Source organism: Bubalus kerabau, chromosome 14 (genome assembly GCF_029407905.1).
Source record: "Bubalus kerabau isolate K-KA32 ecotype Philippines breed swamp buffalo chromosome 14, PCC_UOA_SB_1v2, whole genome shotgun sequence".
Taxonomy (NCBI): Eukaryota; Metazoa; Chordata; class Mammalia; order Artiodactyla; family Bovidae; genus Bubalus; species Bubalus kerabau.
The window spans coordinates 17,978,760-17,999,740 of NC_073637.1; the positions used below are offsets into that span (position 1 = coordinate 17,978,760).

At 43.6% G+C, this 20,981-nt stretch overlaps 1 protein-coding gene across 1 annotated transcript in view; it reads right to left on the reverse strand.

The window, feature by feature from the left end:
- Positions 1–20,485, reverse strand: part of FER1L6 (fer-1 like family member 6) — a 134,411-nt gene extending 113,926 nt beyond the window's left edge. Inside the window, exons 1-9 of the mRNA XM_055545883.1 lie at positions 20,410–20,485; positions 15,279–15,399; positions 11,830–11,884; positions 11,242–11,373; positions 7,345–7,407; positions 5,402–5,480; positions 3,660–3,816; positions 2,899–3,085; positions 1,481–1,673 (exon numbers count right to left, since the gene is read on the reverse strand). Of these exons, the coding sequence (XP_055401858.1) occupies positions 1,481–1,673; positions 2,899–3,085; positions 3,660–3,816; positions 5,402–5,480; positions 7,345–7,407; positions 11,242–11,373; positions 11,830–11,884; positions 15,279–15,399; positions 20,410–20,485 (1,063 nt within the window). The remainder of the gene's footprint in view (positions 1–1,480; positions 1,674–2,898; positions 3,086–3,659; positions 3,817–5,401; positions 5,481–7,344; positions 7,408–11,241; positions 11,374–11,829; positions 11,885–15,278; positions 15,400–20,409) is intronic.
- Positions 20,486–20,981: the final 496 nt, after the last annotated feature.

Here is a 20,981-nt window from a genome sequence, read left to right on the forward strand (position 1 = left end):
ACCTAGGAATCAATATGTATCATAATTTGCTTAACAATTCTTGTTGACAAAAAGTTGTCATATGCTTTATTGTTATCAATAATTCTAATACCTGAAAGCTTCTTCTCTCCATCCCCTCACCCACTGCCCCATTCCTCCATGGACTAGATTCTATCCTGCCTTTAATAAATTCTAAGAAGTAGTGCTATTGTTTTAAAAGAGGTAGGAAGATTCTATAACCCATGATATCTACTTTTTACTATCGCTATACATCTCCCCAAACCCAACAAAGTGACTCTGAAAAGTTGTGGGTAAAACACGTCTATGTCTGGTTGAGAAATGCTATGGATGGGCAGAATGTGCTTTCTCCATAAAGCAATCTGGGGCAAACATTTCCACAAGATGGAAAGTTAAATGGTATATATTTATTAAGGCCTTTCTATGATAACACTCTTGTGCAGGGCACAAAAATGTGTAAAAGTTGTTCTCTGCATAAGCCAAGCCTTTTACAGTATAATGTGTATACACACATATCCACAAATACATACATTAATTAACATAAATTTGTAGTGCAGAGAAAGATTCTCTTGAGATTTAAATAAAGGGAAGGTGGGTTGGGATATGTAGAGAATTATCAGCTATTAATTTAGATTTTGCTAATAGAGTAAGTCCCCTACATATGAACATGTAAGTTGCAAACTTTCAAAAAGTTGCAAATGTGTGCCTATCCTTGTATGCCAGCTGTTGTACTGTACTACTGTACTTTTCAAGGCACTGTACAGTAAGATTAAAAATGTTTTATTTTTTTGTGTTTGTTTTTTATGTATGTATGATGTGTAGGAAAAGTATTATAAACCTATTATAGTACAGTATTGTATAGTTGATTGTGTTAGCTAGGTACTTAGGCTAGCTTTTTGGACTTACCAACAAATTGGACTTATGAACACACACTTGGAATGGAACTCATTTGTATGTAGGGTAATTACTATAAAGAGCTTTATCCAGGGTGAAAATTCTTTGGACTGACTCAATGAATTGGCTGGGGCTCTCCATTCTTGCCCTGGCTCTCTGCAGTCAGCTCATGCTCATCAGTAGTTGAGGGAACCATATTTTTTTGAACCATTTAAACACAGTAAAACCATTCTAAGCTTGTGAGCCATACACAGATACATGGTAGTTCAGCTGTGGTCCATGGACCACAGTTTGCCAACCTCTGATCCGATCTAAAGTCTTCATTTTCCAGTTAGGAAGCATAAAGCCCAGAGAAAGCGAGTGACTTCCTCAAGAACACACAGCAGTGTTCCTGGAAGACCTGGGACAGGGAACAAGCCTCATGGTTCCTAGAGTCTGGCTCTGTCCACTACCCTAAACCAACCCAAGCCACAGACCACGCAGAGATGGAAAGTGCCTAACACATCGCCTGCTCCTCTGGCTTTGAAGATGAGGCTCTAAATGAATCATTTCAAGACCCTACCTTGAAGTCAGACATGTGAGGCCTTACCTTTATCTCCATCCTGTTCATTGGAGATTTTCTTCAAGTCAATGAAGTGGGTTGCCAGCACTGTATCATTCATGCTGCCTTCATCCCACACCTGGATTTTTACCCTCCGACACAATGGAGGGAACATTTCCTTGAAGACCACCTGTTCATGCCACACGGGATCGGCACAGTTCTTCTGCACTGTGGTTCGCCCCTAAACACAAAGCCAGGAGGATGTGAACCACTGGAGGAAATGAAAGAGGCCTTTGACCAACTAAAGAACACTCTTCACACCAGCTGGAGATATAAAGTAAGTTGCCAAATTAATGAACCTGTTTCCACGAGGCACCCATGAAAATCAGTTACATCCCATGAACATAACCAGTGTCCTGCTCTGTGCCAGACACCGTGCTGGGCATCTGGGACAAAAGGAGGGTTGTCACAGGTCCTCCCCCAGAAAGTTCTCATCATCACACTGGGTTGAGGTGAAACTGACACCCGTGCTATGAAGGCGTTCTATGCATTTCCAGGAAGACAGCAGATACAATTAGACCCTGAGTTCGCGTCTTATAAAAGACTGGGGATTTCCCTGGTGGTCCAGTGGCTAAGACTCCATGCTCCTGATGCAGGGAATCTGGGTTCGATCCCTGGTCAGGGAACTAGAGCCCACGTGCTGCAACTGAAAGAGCCTGTGTGCCACAATGAAGATGAACGATCTCACGTGCCTCATTGAAGACCCAGTGCAACCAAATAAATAAATATCTTTTAAAATTAGGACCTAATACAAATCCCTTCCCCAGTCTAGACCTCAGTTTCCTCATCATACAATGGAGGTGATATCCTATTTGGGGGTTATATATGTCCTCTATATGCCAATGGGACCCAAGACAAAAGTAGTCCAAGGTTCACCCTGCCAAAGGGAGGAGCTGGGTAGAGACACGTGTGTTGGCTGAAGCTTCCGAGTCCAACTAATCAGGATTAAGCTCTGACCATGTGCCCAGGCCCTGGCACTTCCAATGGCTCTTGAGCAGGGAACAGCTGGACACAAGGATGTCCAGGCTTACATATGATAAGGACAAGCTGGGTAGATTGTGGAGCAGATTGAAGGAGAGGTGGTAATTCTCTGGGAATTGAGGACTGGCCAATAGCTCAGAGAAGGAGCCAGAGGTGAGGAAGGAGGCCTGCCTGCCTGGGTCCTGAATGGTGGTTCCCCCTGCCAGTTTTTCTCCATGAACCTTCCAGGAAGGTGAAGGTGAGAGGAAGTAGGTGACTCTCCCCTACTTTCCTGCCACGTGCCAGGCCTTTTGGGGACAAGCTTTCTCTCTCCAGGCATGTCTTGATTTTGATTTTAATGTAATGTCCTTTACCCAGCAATGTCCTGGGGTAAAGAACAGAATTCCGGCCCCAGGTCTGCCAGGATTGCAACAATGGACACTCACCGTCTGCCCAGCGAAGGAGACCTCCACAAAGGGATCCACGAGGTCCTTATTGTCACCCACAAATGCTTTGGTGACATTTGCCATGATGCTGGAGTTCACCTTGGGCAACCCTTCGGCTTTGTAGAGTCTCACGTAGAACCTGGCCCAGGGCCTCTCTGATGGAAACCCTTGAGGGATCAAGAGGTTCCTTGCAGGGGACAAAAATGAAACATAAAGGAACTGTTTCACTTGAAAGAATAGAAAGAAGAGGAAGAGGCAATTTGGAGGCAGAAAGGAGCATCCTGATACAGGAGAAAATATGAGGATGCATCACTAAAATGAGTTTTCTTCCTGGTGTGAATGACAGCGCAGGGTATGAATAGAATGAATGTGGTAAACTGGTTCAGGTTCCAGAATTAGAGAATAAACACTTAAAAGAGGTGCATTAAACCTTTCCATTTCATAAGTCAGTGGCTGAAATTATTCTCCCTTCAAAGAAAAATCAGCTCAATTCAGATCCGTAGGATAAGCTTGGGAATAGCTTATCCATTGTGGGTTGGTATAGGAAGACAGGCTGTTCTTGTTCTAGAAGCTGCCCTCCCAAAGGATAGTGGTGCCTTTGGTAGGACACTTCATGGCGCCCCTGACAGAGAAGAGTCTGGGGGGGACAGGCCTCTTTAACTTGGCAGTTCTCAAGAGCCCATAAGGAAGGGGAGAGGGGAAAGACATGGAAATGGGGACATGTCATTTCTCTTGCACGGTCCTCCATGGGCCTGTCTCACTTTTCTATTTGCTCCTCGGCATCGGAGGTTTTGGGGTTGGGCTTTAAGACATCTCCTTTTCCAGTCACGCTGATGTCACACTTCAGGTACCCCTTCGTGCCAGTCCTGATGTCGCCAGGATCCGTGAGCAGGGCCCACTTGTCACAGAACTGATGACCTGCAAGACGTCCCGACAGCTCAGATACCCTGCACGGATGCACCCAGATGCTCCACCCACTTCCTTCCAACACAAACCTCCCCACCCTCTGCTCCCCAGGAGGGGCTCGCTCATCACAGTTACTTCCAAGTCTCATGCTGCCCCTCTCTCCTCCTTCCCCTCCTCTCCTCTCTCCCCAACCACTTCTCCATCTTTTTCCCCAACCTGCCACAGGGATTTGGGAAGCCCTTAACCAAGTGGAAAATGCCTGGACTAGAGTCTAGCTTTGACCGGAGAGAAGGACATGAATGCAGTGTAGAAGCCATGCCTGAGGGCCTTCCCTGGGGGTCCAGTGGCTAAGACTCTGTGCTTCTACTGCAGGGACCACTGGGTGGGAAACTAGCATCCCATAAGCTGCACGGTGTAGCCAAAACAGAAGAAGCCACACGTAATTTCACAAGTGCCACTCACGGATCTTTTTGCTTGGCCTACATAGTGAGCCCAAACTTCAAAAGCTCTCACAAAATCTAGACTTTAAGCTTATCTTTAAAAAAAAAAAAAACCTGTTAGATCTGGCAATACATAGTCCACATTGCCACACGGTGGCAGGTAGGAAAGGAGCTGAGTAGATGCTATTCCTTCCATAGGTGCTATGTGCCCCCGCCTCCATTCCCCCCAGCCTCCCTCATTTCCCACTGCATTAAACCCAGTCCACTGCACTCAGTGACGCCCAGTGCCTGGCCCCCTGGGGTCATGTGAGTTGGAATCACTGTTGAAGAGAAAGAACCTTTGATTATAAGATTTATGTTTGCTGTTGGTTCTGTTACTGATTAACTCTTGACCTTGGACAATCTGCCTAGTGCCTCTGAAAAATCAGGGATAATAGTAATAATTACAGCAAACCCATGTGTGACTTATCATAGTCATTATTTTGTGCTAGATCCTATGAAGTGCTTATGCATATATGCTTATGTATATATTCACTTACATATATATTTACTTAATCCTCCAACAACTCTATGGAGGAGGTGCTATCATATCCCAATTTTTACAAATAAGGAAATTGTAGCACAGAGAAGTCAAGTTATTAACCCAAGGTTGCACAGCTAAGAAAGAGGAGAGTAGAATTTGAAACCAGGCAATTCTGGCCCCCGAGGCCACATTCTTAACTTCCACATTTCCTTCTTATGTCTCACAGCAATAAATTGGACAGACTTTGGGAAAATATTTTAAAAAACTGCTCAGAAGTATCCCTGGGTTGGGAAGATCCCCTGGAGGAGGGCATGGCAACCCACTCCAGTATTCTTGCCTGGAGAATCTCCATGGACAGAGGAGCCTGGCAGGCGACAGTTTATGGGGTCGCAAAGAGTCAGACACGACTGAGCGACTAAGCACACAGCATATGGACATATAAGACAGCTTTATCATCAGACTGAAAACTTGGAAGAAGAGATCCATGAGTTACACACAGTTATACCACTTTGCTTAACTGATGCTCAATGTATTGAATGAATGGATAAGTGGATAAAGGGATAAATGAATTGACTCCTAGGTGTCAGAAGAAGAGAAGAAGAGCAAGAGAGACTGGGAGGCAACTCTTTCTCACCCGGTTGGTTGTACACGGTCCCCAGGTCCACTTTGAAGGAGCCGATCAGTACACTTCCTATCAGCTTGTGGTGAAAGACCTGGGAGAGACGGAGCATTGAGTCTGGCAACATTAGATTTCTCTTTGAGGCTAAATCTGTGAAAAGGGCTCATGACAAACCCATCAAAGAGGATTCTAGGCCTTGAACCCTGTCTGGCCTTCACTCTTATCTGGGGCACAATGACATTTGGTTATCGAACCTCAGGGATGGCTGTAAGGGTGGGCAAAGAATCACAGCTTTACCTCACCCTCTAGCAGGATTTTAGCTAAATGTCCTTTCAGGGACACCCATCAAATCTCACCACCTAAAAGGTTTTTGTTTTTTGTTTGTTTGTAGCCAAAATGAACTCTAGAGTAGCCCAACATTCAAATCTATCTCTGCGTTTAGAAACTCTACCCAACTTTTGTTTTTTTTTTTTTTTTGGCTTTGTCATGGGGTCTTAGCTGTGGCATGCAGGATCTTCCTTGCACCATGAGGGATCTTCCGTTGTAGCACATGGGCTCTATAGCTGGGGCACATAGGCTCAGTAATTGCAGCACTCAGACTTAGTAGCTCTACAGCATATGGGATCTTAGTTCCCTGACCAGGCATCAAACCCATGTCCCCTGTATTGCAAGGTAGATTCTTAACCACTGGGCCACCAGAGAAGTCCCAACTCTACCCATCTTTAAATGCCGAGAGCAAACGCTGCCTCCTTCAAGCAGCCCTCCCTGATCCTTCACAACTGAACATGTTCCCTTTCTCTCCTAAAATCCCGCAATGCTTTGCTCACAACTTTCCCATCCCTACTGTCTTGAGAAGTTTTGGACATGTACAGTAGTTGGGACAAAAGAGGCTGTCATCCTCAATATTTTGTCTGATAAGTCAGTAGACTGCTGGCTGTTTACAACAGAACATTTTTCATTCTAAATGCAATTAAGATAAAAAAAAGTTCTACAGGAAGCTGGCAGAGCTGGGCCTGGGTCCAGAAGCCACAAAACTCCTGAAGAATCAGAACTAGTTTAACCTTTAACTCAGAAAAGAGAAAACTGAGGGTGTGAATGAAGGGTGATAGTAACTCAGGTGTCTTCCACTCTTGAAAATACTGCCATCTAAAAGCAGGTATAGGATCCCTTTGCAGTTCTCAAGCTGCAGGAAGAGAGATTTCAGCTTACTAAATGGATAATTTTTATAACAGAACTCTCCAGCAATGGAATGGGCCTCTCTAGAAGTAGTGACCTCCCCATCACTGGATATAATCAAGTAGTGCCTAAGAACCCCATGTCATATGTCATGGAAGTGGTGGAGAAGGATTCTTGTACTGGCTGGAAGTTGAACTACGTGGCCTCTGAGCTCCCTACTAACAATAAAATTCTATGAGATCCTTGATTCAAGAACAGTTTTCTACCTTCTTCTTCCAAGCTAGAGATACAGAGATAGGCAATACCAGCTTTGATCCTCTGCTAAAAATCCACTTGCCCCACAGACGGTCATGACCCTTGTCTATGATGCTGAATAAAACCTAGCTATTAACTGTTCCTCTGAACTCTACCCAGTCCCCTCAGAGCCTGCAATAAAGCTGATCCCACAAACAGGTGGTTGTCTGAGTGATGCAATGAGACAACATCTGGGCAATGTCCCAGGTCCCAAAATATCTTCTCACCACCTGTCAGCATGCCTGAAATTCACATGTGAAGAATGTTTGGCACCTGGTGACTTCTCATTCTTCAAGAGTCACATTCTTTAAGTACCCCCAAGCAAGATTCCACTATTACCTAAACCTTAATGCAGAACTTATGTATAATATAATATAATATAATATAGATTGAATGGGTGAAGAAGATAGGCAAGGAAGTCTTCAAGACTTCCCAAAGCCTAGAATCTCTTCCACCTCCATCACCATCACCACCAATGATATACTTACTGAGATTTTGATGATCTTGTCAAAAAGATGCAACTGGGGCCCAATGAAGTCGAAGACAAAGTACTGTAAAACAAAGTTCATTCTGCCTGTAAGAACTTTCATGTAAGAACTCTATTCTTCAATACTTCTAGTTCTGCATTGTTCTAATGAATTGCTGCAAGGTTCCCAAAGGCATAACTCTATCATCAATTAATTGACTTGTTTAATTTGTTTGATTTGTTTTCACTGAAACTTGTTTGTTTTCTTTTTTTTTCAAATAGAAAAAAAAAACACCAATTACATCTTTTCATAATACATACAGAAGCTTTCCTCTAAAATGGACATGAGAATTGGAATTATTGGATCATAGCTTGTGTGCATGTAAATTTTTAGTAGCTAGCATAATTTTTTTCCAAAGGTGCTAAAACATTTTACATTCCCACTGGCAGCATATGAAAATAGCCATTTCTCCATTCCCTTGCTAACTCTTGAATTGTCGGTTTTCTTATATATTCATTTTTATTGCTTATATATAATGATGACTGAAAATATATCTCATTGTGGTTTTAATTTAGGGTAAACTTGATTAAAATTTCATTTTCTTGGGATTTTTCAGCTTCAAACATCCTTGTGAAATTCCCAAGACTGACCAGGAAAATAATAAAAAGCAATTATGGGGAAGGAAGATTTCTAATTTGAAAAAAGTGATTGAATTTTAGAGTTGAAGAAAATATATAGACTAGTTTCCATATTCTACATATAAAGATTGAAGGTGAGAAAATTTAAGACACGCCTGGAGTCATATAGCTAGTTATTGCTGAACCAGGGACCAAAGTTGAGTTCCCCTAAAGTTATCATAAAAGGAATTCAAGTGCTAGATGTTTCACCATCGGAATTTTGTCAAGTTCCCGAAGTGAGGTAGGATGCTCCTCATGCAGAAAGCTGGAGTAGTGCTTTGTTACAGCCTGTGTGTTTTAAGGACTGAAGGTGGTAGCCGAGTCAGAACTGGGAAGTTGTTTCTTGGATTGTTTGGTATTTGAGCTGCAAGACGGAGGAATGACACCAAGACATTAGAGCGAACATGACAGCAGTGGGAAGGGAGAAGGGATCACTAACAGCTTGCTTTTAAAGGCAGAACAGAAAAGCCAAAACATGGAAGGAAAACCAAAGATGTCATCAAACACTAGAAATAAGAGACCTTCAAAATGGCAGTCCTGCAGTATCAATGAAAAGCTACATTAAGGTTATATTATGTTCAGTGTCTCCTGGTTAAGAGAACAGGAAGCTATGTATAACATTTCAGGAAATTTTTCATATATATGTTCAAACTTTTGAAGAGTTTTGGTGTTCAGAAAATCTTTTCTGTGCAAAACTCATTTACATGAAGTTCTTCATTCTCTGGTATATGAGCTGCTGCGGGTTCCTTTGGACCAGTAAATTAGTTCTAACATTTATTGCCTTCCACTGAGTTTCACATGTTTCAGACTCAACTGCCTCACAGAGGGTCCCTGGACCTCTGAAGCCACACACATTTTTCTAGCTGGGAAAGATTCCCCAGTCTCTACTAACTGATTCCTTCAACATCTGATGAACTTCAGGCTTGAAAATTAGAGTCCAAGTCTGTAACAAAGATTTTTAATTCAACTTTTGTTTTCACTTGATTTCCCAATGATTACATTTAGCCCAATGGAATGTCACTTAGATGCAAGACTTGTTTGCATAAAGCAAATACTTACTCTCATTAACAAGTCTGTAGAGTTTTGCAGTTTTAAATCACTTCCACACACTTTATTTCATATTGCATTCACGCTGAAAGATGTTATGGAGGTGGGGAGAAGAACAGGAAGGAGAACACTGCCACTTTAACTCATGGTAAAAGGCTCTAAGACAGGAGTGATAAAGAGGAAAGGAGTTAACAGCTCAAAGGTTCTGGAGGCGGGGAGTAGAACAGGAAGGAGACATTGCCACTTTTAACTAATAGTTAAAAGCCTTAAGGCAGGAATGATAAAGAGGAAAGGAGTTAGTTAACAGCTCAAATGGGATTTGGGAATTTTCTGTTGATTTTATTATGCATACTCCCCCGACTTCCTTTTCAATTTCCACTCTCATTAAAAAATTAATTAAGAGTTGACTGCACTTTTTGACAATTCATGGTGTTTAAGTGTCTGGGAGGAACAAGCACTCTTGCACACAGTTGGAATGTAAATCGTTACCTCTTTGGAGGGCAATGTGGTGATATCAAAATTTAAATGCATACACTCTTCACCCCAATTATGCCATTTAAATATCATTATAAGTAGTATCCAAAGGCTGAAAAAAATTTTAATATCCATCAATGAGAGACTGACTGGTTTAGTAAATTATAAAAAGTCCATGCAATGGAAAACTCTACAGCAAAGAAGGGAAAATAAGGTTGAACTAGATGTCTTGATACAGACTAATCTCCAGGATATATCATTTTGTGAAAAGCCCAAGGTCCAGGACAGTCTGTGTAGAACACTACTATTTGGCTACAATATTTGTTCACATTCTTATGCACACCTGGAATATTTCTGAAAAGATACACAAATGCCTGGTGAGAAAGTCTGCCTCCAGGGAGAAGGACTTAGAGATCAAAGACCAGGGGAAACATATATACTGTATATATTTTCTCATAAATCATTTTATACTTTTCACATCTTTGACAGTTTTTAAAAACTGTGTAATCTTTTTATTTAGAAATGAGAAATTAGTGTGTATAAACTTTGAAGATCTATGTCTCTCTTTGATGTTTTCCTTTACAGTTTTTATGCTGCTTAGAAAAATACCACTGCTTTACTTTCCAAATCAGTATGACTATGTCAAAATTAATAATTAAATTTTCAGTGTTTCTGCTCTGCAAATGAATGTTTATCTTCTTACTAGCCAACACATTTATTGAATATATACTCAGAACTTATGATGGATGAAGATGAGTTTATAAGAAATTGGTACAACCAATATGGAAAACAGTATGAAGGTTCCTCAAAAAATTAAAAACAGAACTACTATAGGATCCAGCAATTCTACTTCTGAGTGTTTATCTGAATAAAACACAAATTCGAAAGGATATGTGCCTCCCTGTGTTCAGTACTATTTATAATAGCCAAGATATGGAAGACACTTTGTCCATCAACAGATGAATGGATAAAGAAGATGTGATATATATACACAATGGAATATTTCTCAACCATAAAAAACAACAATGAAATACTGCCATTTGCAACAGCATGGACAGACCTGGAGGGTAACATTCTGAGCGAAAAAAATCAGACAGAGAAAGAGAAATACCAGATGATTTCACTTACATGTGAAATCTAAAAAACAAAACAAATCAGCTAACTAAACAGAAACAGACTCATGGATACAGAGAACTGATGGTTGCTAGAGGGGAGGGGTGTTGAGGGGATGATCGAAAGTGAGCAAGAGGTGTGAACTACCATTTATAAAGTAAATAAGCCATGGAGATGTAAATTAGAGCACAGAAAATATAGTCAAGAGTATTATAATAACTTTGTGTGGTGGCAGATGGTAACCAGATTTACCACGGTGATCATTTCATAATATATTAAAAAACTTCATTACTAAGTTGTAAGTAAGACAACTAAGACTATCTAAGACTAATATTGTAAGTCAGCTATACTCTAATAATATTTTTTAAGTAATAAGAAAATGGGTCTATTGAAAACAGCAACGAATTTAAAATCAGGAGGAAGTCCTTGCCTCGGACTGTCCATTGTCAAGTTGTGTTGGCAAGGAGGCTCAGCGAGCTTGCCTTGGGCTCAGATGAGGGATGGGAAGCAGTCAGCAGGAGCACAGGTTTTCTGTTTGGCTGAAGAATGCTGCCATGTGGTGAAGAGCATGTTGGTGGAGAGGAAGCTGGTGACCCCCATGACTTACTTCGTTGTAAAATGGGCTGTTGGTTCCCTCCTTCACTGTGCTTTGCTTCTTCTCATCCCCGACCTCGATGATCACAACCGGATCTATGTTCTCACCCACCAGCTGGCGGGCCTCCGTGATGGTTATGGCGATCTACAACACAAAGCAGCGTGCACACACTCGGCCTGGCTGCTCAGTCACACAGGAAGAGCTGGGGGAGGGCTTCCCTGGTGACTCAGTGGTAAAGAATCCGCCTGCCGCTGCAGGAGACACACGTTCGATCTCTGGTCTGGGGAGATTCCTGCCGAGGAGCAACTAAGCCCATGCACGGCAACTACTGAGCCTGTGCTCTAGAGCCTGGGAGCCACGACTACTGAAGCCCGTGGGACACAAGTACTGAAGCCCTTACACCCTAGAGCCCATGCTCCGCAGCAAGAGAAGTCACTACAGTGAAAGGCTCGTGCACCTCACCTAGAGAGTAGCCCCCGCTCACCACAACTAGAGAAAAGCCTGTACAGCAGCGAAGACCTAGCACAGGCAACAATAAATGAATAAATAAAAAAAGAAAAAGAGCTGGCGGAGGCTGGGTAGGAAGGACTCATCACTTACTTGGTAATTTTGGGATCTGACCTCCCCATCGTGGATCTTAGTCAACAGTTTTGATCTATTGAAAAAAAGTTTAACACATATGTTTCATTAAGTAAAAACCTACCTGTGGAATCTAGAAAAATGAACCTATTTCCAGGGCAGGAATAGAGATGCAGATGTAGAGAATGGAGGAATTGACTGAGCAACTTCACTTTCTTTAGAGTTACGTGGTGGCTCAGATGGTAAAGAGTTTGCCTGCAACGCAGGAGACCTGAGTTCGATCCCTGGGTCGGGAAGATTCCCTGAAGGAAATGGCAACCCACTCCAGTATTCTTGCCTGGAGAATCCCATGGATGGAGGAACCTGGTGGGCTACAGTCCATAGGGTCGCAAAGAGTCAGACAGGACTGAGCGACTTCACCTTCACTCTCACAGGGATGGGGTAGGGAGGGTGGGACAAACTGAGAGTAGCACTAACATAGGTACCATGTGCGCAAGAGCTAGTGGGAGCTGCTGCATAGCACAGGGCGCTCAGGTTCCTGCTCGGCAATGACCTAGTGGGGTGGGGGAGGGGGCCCCAAAGGGAAGGACATATGCATACACAGGGCTGATTCACTTCATTGCACAGCAGAAACTAATACACAGTTGTAAAACAATTATACTGCAAAAAAACACACAAATATTTCTTCAAAAAAATGTAATTACTATTCTCTAAAAAAATAAATAAAAGAACCTACCTTAAATCCATAAGCCATGCTAATATTTTCCCAGGTATTTCTAAGTGCTTTTATTTATACTAGATATCCTCTCCCCATCTCTGGAGTAGATAAGTGTAAATGGACACATAACTTAACCTCTCTATGACTCAGTTTTCCCATCTTAAAAAATGGAGCTAATAATAACCCATATACATGGAGTGTATACAATTAAAAGATGTAACATATAAAGATTTAAATTAGCATATGGCAAGATTAAATGTCAACTCTTATTGTGAGTATGATTATCAGTAAAATTTATTTCTTATTTTACAGAACAAGAAGCTGAGATGCCCCAGCAAATCAGTGGCAGACCTGAGTCTAAATAAGAATCTTCTTTATCTGCTGTCTGGTCCTATCCCGATGACCACTTTGCCATTTCTCATCTATACAGCAATTCTGGGTTTCATGATTGCTTTTAGGAAAAAAAAAAAAAAAGGGGGGTTTAAAAAAAAATAAAAAAGAAAGAAAATTGGAAGGAACAACCAGCCATCTTAGTGAGATTTCACTTTCAGGGGACTTCATTTGTCTGGACTGTCATGAATAATTGAAAACAGATGTGCAATACCTGGGCATTTAGAGATTGGATAATAATAGAAAGATATGAAGAATCCCTGTTGTCACAGAAGCACAATGGGTGGGGAAAAATACAGCTCGAATTTCTATAGAATTTTATTCTCTTGCCTTCTAGAAACACTGCATCTGATTTCATTCTATTTCTGCTGATTGTAACTGACTCTAGCAGAGAATAAACTAGTAAGAATCTCAAGGCTTTGGAGTCAGACTGATCTGAATTAGAATATCTGTTTTCCCCAGTTTTGTGACATTAACCTTAATTTCTTCATCTAAAAATAGAAATAATTTCTACTGCATAGGGTTGCTCTATGGATTAAAAGAAATATTGCATGTAAGAAAAGATAGATATCAAAGAGTACCTGTTCTTTAATAAAATGGCAAACCTGTACTGAGCATTTACTATGTGAAAACTCTGTGCTAGTCAGGGAGAAAACATGAAGAAGCCATCATCTTGGTCCTTGCAGAGCTAGCAATCTATCCAAGGGAGAGAGGACCAGAATATATATAGAGAACTATTAAGTACAAAATGTGTGATAGGGAAAGAACGTAACAGAAGTTCAGAGAGGAGAAATATTCGTGAGAGCCAAACTAAGCAGTAAAGAAGTCACTACAGAGGTAAAGTTTGAATTGAGCACTGGTGGATGGGTAGAATTTTAATTGATGGAAAATCCACTGACCAAGGAGAAAGGAAAAGGCTAGTACTTCTCTTTCACCTGCCTTTCTCCACCAATGCAGTACTATTATCCTAGTAAGATAAGTGTCAAAGATCCATTAAAGGATATTAAAAATAATTGAAATCCTGATTCTGGAGTTTGAGGGTGGTAGGTGTCAAGGTGCAGTGTAGGGGGGAAGAAGATACTACAGTGAGTATGAGCATACAAATTTCATGCCTTCTTATAAGAGTCAGTCTCTGGGCTATCACCTTTTCTGATTTCCATCTCTCTCTGCCCCCCTACCCCACCCTTACATATACTGTGCATCCTGTCACAGCCCAGTAATAACAACTCAGGATCTTCCTGCCACTCAGGGAAGCACTAATTTGCTCTACTGATAGTAATAATCCTGAGTGGAAAAGGAAAGGATGGCATGAGGAGTTATCATAAATAAGAAATGGACACAAACAAATCAAAGGGCATCTAGCCCCAATTATTGGCTTCCCCATATCCAGGCTGTTTACTCTGGAAATTGTAGTCTGCTCTTGCTGTGACATGGGCTGGACTTGTGACTTGCACTGGCCAACAGAATGCAGCAGAAGTGACTTTTGCCAATTTCAAGCCGAGGTTCAAGAGATCTTGTGTACACTTCCACTGTTTCTTTCAGAACTCTGGCATTAGCCCCACTGGAAAAAGTTTGGGGGGAATTCCCTGGTGGTCCAGTGGTTAGGACTCCCCACTTTCCCTGCAGGGGCTGTGGGTTCAGTACCTGGTCAGGGAATTAATATCCCACAAACTGTGTGGCCAAAAAAAAAAAAAAAAAAAAAAAGCCTAGCTTGCTAGAGGATGCAATACTATAGTCAGAAAAGCCCCATAGCCCCAGTTAAAGAAATCCTAGGCCAGCGCTCAACGGACCAACCCTCAAACTAAAATCAACAGAGCTGCCAAATGATGAGAGAAACATGAGTGATGTACCTGTGACAATCTGGAACCAGTAAAAACTAACCAACTAACCCGTAGACTCATGAGCAATAATGAATTCTTACATTAAGCCTTGGGGTTATTTGTTACACACCTACAGCTAACTGAAAGAGCAGATTGCATGCAGAAGGTCAGTTTGTTCTGACTTTTTGTTGGGTAGGAAAAGAACCACTTTCTCATTTGGGACAAACACAAAGCTAAGACATCTAGCATCTCGATGACTTACAGAACAGGTGAGGGACAGCTCCTGATTCTGTCTCCTGCTGCTGTTGTCATTCCTGAACAATGAGGGACATGAAGATTTAAAACTAGAAGCTGGAAGAGCCAGGGCCCTGGCCAGCACTGCCATAGAGAAAGTGAAGGGGACACAGCACGCTGTCTTCCTGCCTCAGACCTTCAGCTCCTTGTACACAGGGACTGGTGTTATTCTCCCAGAGCCTGCAGGGTACCTGGCACAAGGGAGGTGCTCAGTAGGTGTAGGCTGCTTGCCTGTGCCAACACTGTACCTTCTCTTTGGAGGAGATGAGGGGACAGGAGTGATGGAAGTATTGTCGGAAATCAAATCTCCTCCCAGGCCTTCCTGGTGAGAAGTTCCCTCCTGTGGTGTTTCTGCTTCAGCTTGATCATCTAGAGAAGCAAACAAAGAGAACGGTCTATTAAATATGCCACACCGTGGTGATCTGAGCCTCGACTCTGTGTCCAGCGCTATGCCAGTCACCACAAACACACAAGGAGATCAGAAGACAGTCCTTGACCTCATGGACCTTAACATTTTATTGGCAGAAAGGCCAGACACATGTTATGCATCTTCTGTTTTCAAAAAAAGGGTAGATTTGTATGCTGGTGTTGTGGGGTTATGGCTTATGAATTTAAAGATGCGCTCTCAAGTCACAACCTTGCCACATTTAGACTTTAGACAACTAACTTATTACCTCTGCGTCTCATTAGCAAAATGTCATGTGCATAAAAATTACCTGTGAAGCTGTTAAAATGCAGATTCTGATTCAGTAGGTCCAGGGTAGGGCCCAAGACTCTCCATTTCTAAAAGCAAGGTCCCTGGTGAGGTCATTCCTGCTGTCTGAGGGCTAGTTTTGAGTAACAAGGTGCAATAGCTTGAATAATGTTCCCCAAAGAGATCAGATCTCGGTCCATTTTCATATATGTAATTTTGTACAGAACCTCAATATACAACACAAGTCTGTTGACACCAAGCTGTTCTATGTGCCATGAGGTAGAATGTAGGGCAGTGACCTTCTTCCAGCCTCACCATCACCCTCTTCAGCAACCCCTGAAGCCATTTCTTAGAACCCTGGGCTCTCTGGGAAACTGGTAAGCTTCTAAACCCCTTCCAGCTTTGATATATATTGATTCTCTGATTTGAATTAGTGAACCAACAAAACAGAACTGAGTCAGAAGACAGAATAACGCAGCCCATGCTGCCACAGAGGCTCATGGACACAGACCTCATAGGTGTCCAGTAGTTATAGAAAGGATGACTGAGCCCATGCTGCCTGCTCTGACTCTTCTGTCACTTGGGAAACAAAAGTCCAGCCTGCAGAGACCCTAGAGTAATGCCAGTACCCAACTGTGCGACATGAAGTGTGAAGATAAACTTTATTGCTCCCCGTCTTGACCACAGGGCCTCAGGAATGAGGAGCAACTGTTACAGAGTCAGGTTTCCAGTGAACATTCTTAGGAAACTTACACATGCCAGAATCTGGGCTATGTTAGATGTGCAAGATGGAGAAATTAACAAAACATGGACCCCTCTCTGTAGGGGTTTATATGCAGGAAGGTGAGACCGACCTGGAGGTGGGAAGGCAGTCAGCCGAAGCTTCATCCATAGCCAACATTCATTCACTCACTCATTCATTCACTCACTCAGTCATCCATTCATTCACTCACTCACTCATTCATTCACTCACTCACTCATCCATTCATTCACTCACTCATTCATTCATTCACTCACTCATTCATTCAGTCACTCACTCATTCATTCAGTCACTGAAATACTGTGTCCTACCAATCAAGTAACGAAGCAGCATCCACTGTAACCTTCTTTGAAAAAAAAAAAACAAAAGATTATGTTTCTCTTTTGAAAACCCCTCTTTTGAAAAATTGCACTTAGAATATGTCTGAAGTCCGCCGCTGCTGCTGCTGCTAAGTCACTTCAGTCGTGTCCGACTCTGTGTGACCCCATAGATGGCAGCCCACCAGGCTCCCCTGTCCCTGGGATTCTCCAGGCAAGAATACTGGAGTGGGTTGCCATTTCTTTCTCCAATGCGTGAAAGTGAAAAATGAAAGGGAAGTCTCTCAGTTGTGTCCGACTCTTCGCGACCCCATGGACTGCAGCCTACCAGGCTCCTCCGCCCATAGGATTTTCCAGGCTAGAGTACTGGAATGGGTTGCCATTGACTCTAATTCCCTACCTACCTGACTGCCATCTCCTCCTGGCCCACCTGCTCCTCTGGTCCTGCCCTCATTGCTTTCTAGTTACTCATTCCCATCCCTTCTAACAAGCCACCTCCTGCTTGGAGTTTTTCTTCACAGGCTGCTCCACCTGAGTTGCTCTCACTGCCCTGGCGGGCTCCCACTCATCCTCGATGTTGTAATTTAAATATTTTCCCTGCCAGTGGAGCCCCTCTCGAACCACACTAAAAGAAATCCTCCAATAGACTCCGCTTAAGGGCATGGTCTGTTTTCTTTCCAGCACTTTTCTCCACTTGTAATACAGTTTTCTCATCAGGGCCCCCATGGATAACAGATGGCCCAACCAGGACAGGACGTTCTGAGGACTTTTTACAAAGGTGTGGGTGTAGAAAAACCACAAAGGGTTGTAGAGCTATCTGGAGCTCACGGCAGCCAAGCTGATACCACTTGGAGACCCTCCAGATGAGGAGAGAGAATAGTTACTAGAACCTGAGAAGAGAGGAGGTCGGGTCCCATGGGCTTCCCTAGAAGGGGGGACGACCATCCTCCAGTTGGGGGACACGTCCTGACCTCCCTCTCCCAGACCTCGTGCTGGGGTGCACCACTGGGGAAGCGACCTGGGTGGTGCATCCAGTGGGGTCAGCCTCCTAGGACAGAGAACAGATGAACAAGGGTGGAGAATAGATCTGGAGGGACAAACGGAAGTGTCCCCCACAGGACTGTCCTCCCTCTAACCTATCCAGTGTCACCATTGTATACCCAGAATCTGGCACAACACCCAACACTTAGAAGACATGTCATTAAAATGTGTTGAATGAATGATGATCGTGGAAGGTACCCAACAACTACTCATTGGGTAACTAATTAATGGGTACGTGCTTATGTTACGAGCTCAGTTGTGTCCCAGCTCTTTGAGACCCCATGGATTGTAGCCTGCCAGGCTCCTCTCTCCATGGGATTTCACAGGCAAGAGTACTGGAGAGGGTAGTCATTTCCTCTTCCAGGGGATCTTCTGACCTGGGGATCAGATTCACGTCTCTTATGTCTCCTCCATTGGCAGGCAGGTTCTTTACCACTGAGCCACCTGGGAAGCCCTAATGATGGATGGGTCAAGATAACTGGTATTTTACAAAATTAAGGCATAGCCATTAGGTCTCAAAATACACAGATGTAAGAGCCACAGACTTTGAGAATCTCTAAACGTTTCACCCAGAGAAGCCCTAACTTCCCCAGTCATGCCAAGAAGGAAAGATCAACTTGTACTCAGTTCCATAGACTCTGTTTTGTCAATCTGCAGGGTGAGGCCCTGGTCAGCAGGATGGACACTATTTACTTTCCAGGAGAGGCCTGATTCCTCTTTGCCCTGTTTGCTTTGTGGGCTGAAGACTCTAATTAGAATGAGCCATGGGAACCAGGTCCTCTGAAATGCCTGTGGTCAGCTGTCCTAAATCTCCACCAGCTTATTCTTTCCCTGCTGCACAGTCAGTGAGGGCTCCTCACTGGAGGCTGACCCGCGGGGTAGGAAAGCCTGGGCTCTGGTGTAAGACGGACCCAGCCTCAGAAGCCAGTTTCTCCATCTATTGGTTGTGTAACCTTGAGCAAGCACTTACCCTCTCTGAACCTCTTCTAAAACAGAGGCAAAAGAATCTACATTTCAGAGTCATGAATAATGTATGTCAAATCAAAAGCAGAAGGGGCTTATTCAGTGTGTCAGAGATATTATTTTTCATAAGGTCCTTGAAGAAAGGAACTGTTTGTTTTTCAGCCTTGTACCTCCAGGACTACTGCAGGGTCCACTTAGGGTTGTAATTTCAAGGATATCAAGAAGGACCCTAGAGTCTTTTCTACCCACTCCCTGATACCTTCTATTTCACCCAATAGGCAAGTACTTCTCTTGAGCTTTAAACCTTGTCTCCACTTAAAATGTGATGCCTCTCCTGTCCCATCCAAGGATGACTTAATCATTATTATTATTATTAGCACTTCAGTATGATGAATTCCCATATTTTTCTTTAGTAAGATTGGGTTTTACATGGGAGTGAGGAGTGGAGTTGGGCTTGGGGAGGGCAGAGATAAGGCTACAGGGCACCTACAGGACACAGCAGTGAAGGGTAAACGGTGGATCCCTCCAAGGAGACAAGGAGGGTGAAAATAAAAGAGACCCATTTTGGTTTAGAAACGGTCCAGAAAGCTGGCTTTGGACTGGCTGTTGTCAGGGCGACCCAGCAGAAGTCTCCAGGCATCACCCCAGACCTGTCCACTGGAAGCAGTTGATCCTCTTTGATTCAATACACTTGACTGTCTCCCTGATTCGGGGCCTGGCCTCCACCACCACAGGTCACCTTGTAACTTGGGATTTTCTGCTTTTGGAAAAGGAAGTAGCCCATTCTAAGTGTAGAATATCTGAGAGTCTGGATTTGCATCCCAATGCCGTTGCTTCCTGGCTCTGTGCCGCCCCACCCCCCGGCCCCCTCACGGCCGGCTTCAAGGGTCTGGGCAGCCGGCTGAGCCCTGTGATTAGAAGGATTTCGCTGTCCTTGGCTTAGTGCTCTGCAGTCACCATCCAGCTATTCTTAATGAGTTCTTGACAATGGCTTTGCATTTTGGTTTTTCCACTGAGCCCTGCAATCCTGCAGCTGGTCTTTTCCACACTTTAAGTCCTCTCACTGCATCTCTGTGACCTCATTTGTGAAACTGGGATGACTGCACCTTCTGGCAGGATGATGGAGGGGTTAAATGAGTCCGTGGATGGAAAGCCTCCCCCAGAGCAGCTGCTGCCCTCCCGCTGATTTTCATCATCTCACTTGCTTTCCCCATGACCCCCACGGTCAGCTGAGCCCACACTCCAAACACTTATCAAAGGGAGAAGCTGGGACTTGGAGGTGCTGAGTGGTTTATCCTGGGGCACAGAGCAAATCCGAACAGAGCTGGGAGCCTGAGCTCTTCTGTCACTGCCTCCTTGTGGGGGCCTTTCATGGCCCAGCAGGTGTCCACCCACCCACCCGGCTCAGCGACCAGATGACCCAGCACCGATGGGGATGGCCGTGGGTGCACACTTGGGGTTGGCAGGGTTCGAAGACCCAGACACAGTTCCCACCTCACTCCCACGGAGAGTGAACTCCCTTCTCAGCCAAGTAGGGGTCAGTCAACTCTGGAGACCCGCAGGCCCCAGGGTAGTAGTCCCTCCCGAAATCCCAAAAGCCTCACCTTGGGCACCTTTGTTGGCTAGGATTAACCCCTTCTCTGCATTCTTCTTCTTCTTCTTCAGCTTTAGCCCAAACATCCCTTTTCTGGGGGGAAAAAAAGAAGAAGAAAAACTAAAAAATACAATAATAGTAACTTTGGCTCATTCAGACACGTTAAGAGAAAATACACACACACACACACACTCTGAGTTTTTCTGGAAGCTGACCATCCTCCTCATCCACACTGGAAGGGCATCAAAAGACAAGTGTCAAGGGAATTCCCAGTGGTTCAGTGGTTAAGACTCAGCACTGTCACTACCGGGGCCCAGGTTCGATCCTTGGTTGGGGAACTAAGATCCAACAAGCTGGGCAGCACAACCAAAAAAATAAAACCCACAAGTGTCAGGATGACCCAACACATTCTCCAGATCGGTCTGCTTTTGCAGAAACCACGAAATACCACCTGAACAGAAATCATAAGATCCACCCAGAACCATAGTTAAAAGACAGCACTAGCTGTTTTTACCTTCATTTCTCTTTTCTCACCTATGCCAGGCACTCAAAACAAATGATATCATTTAATCAACACAGCAA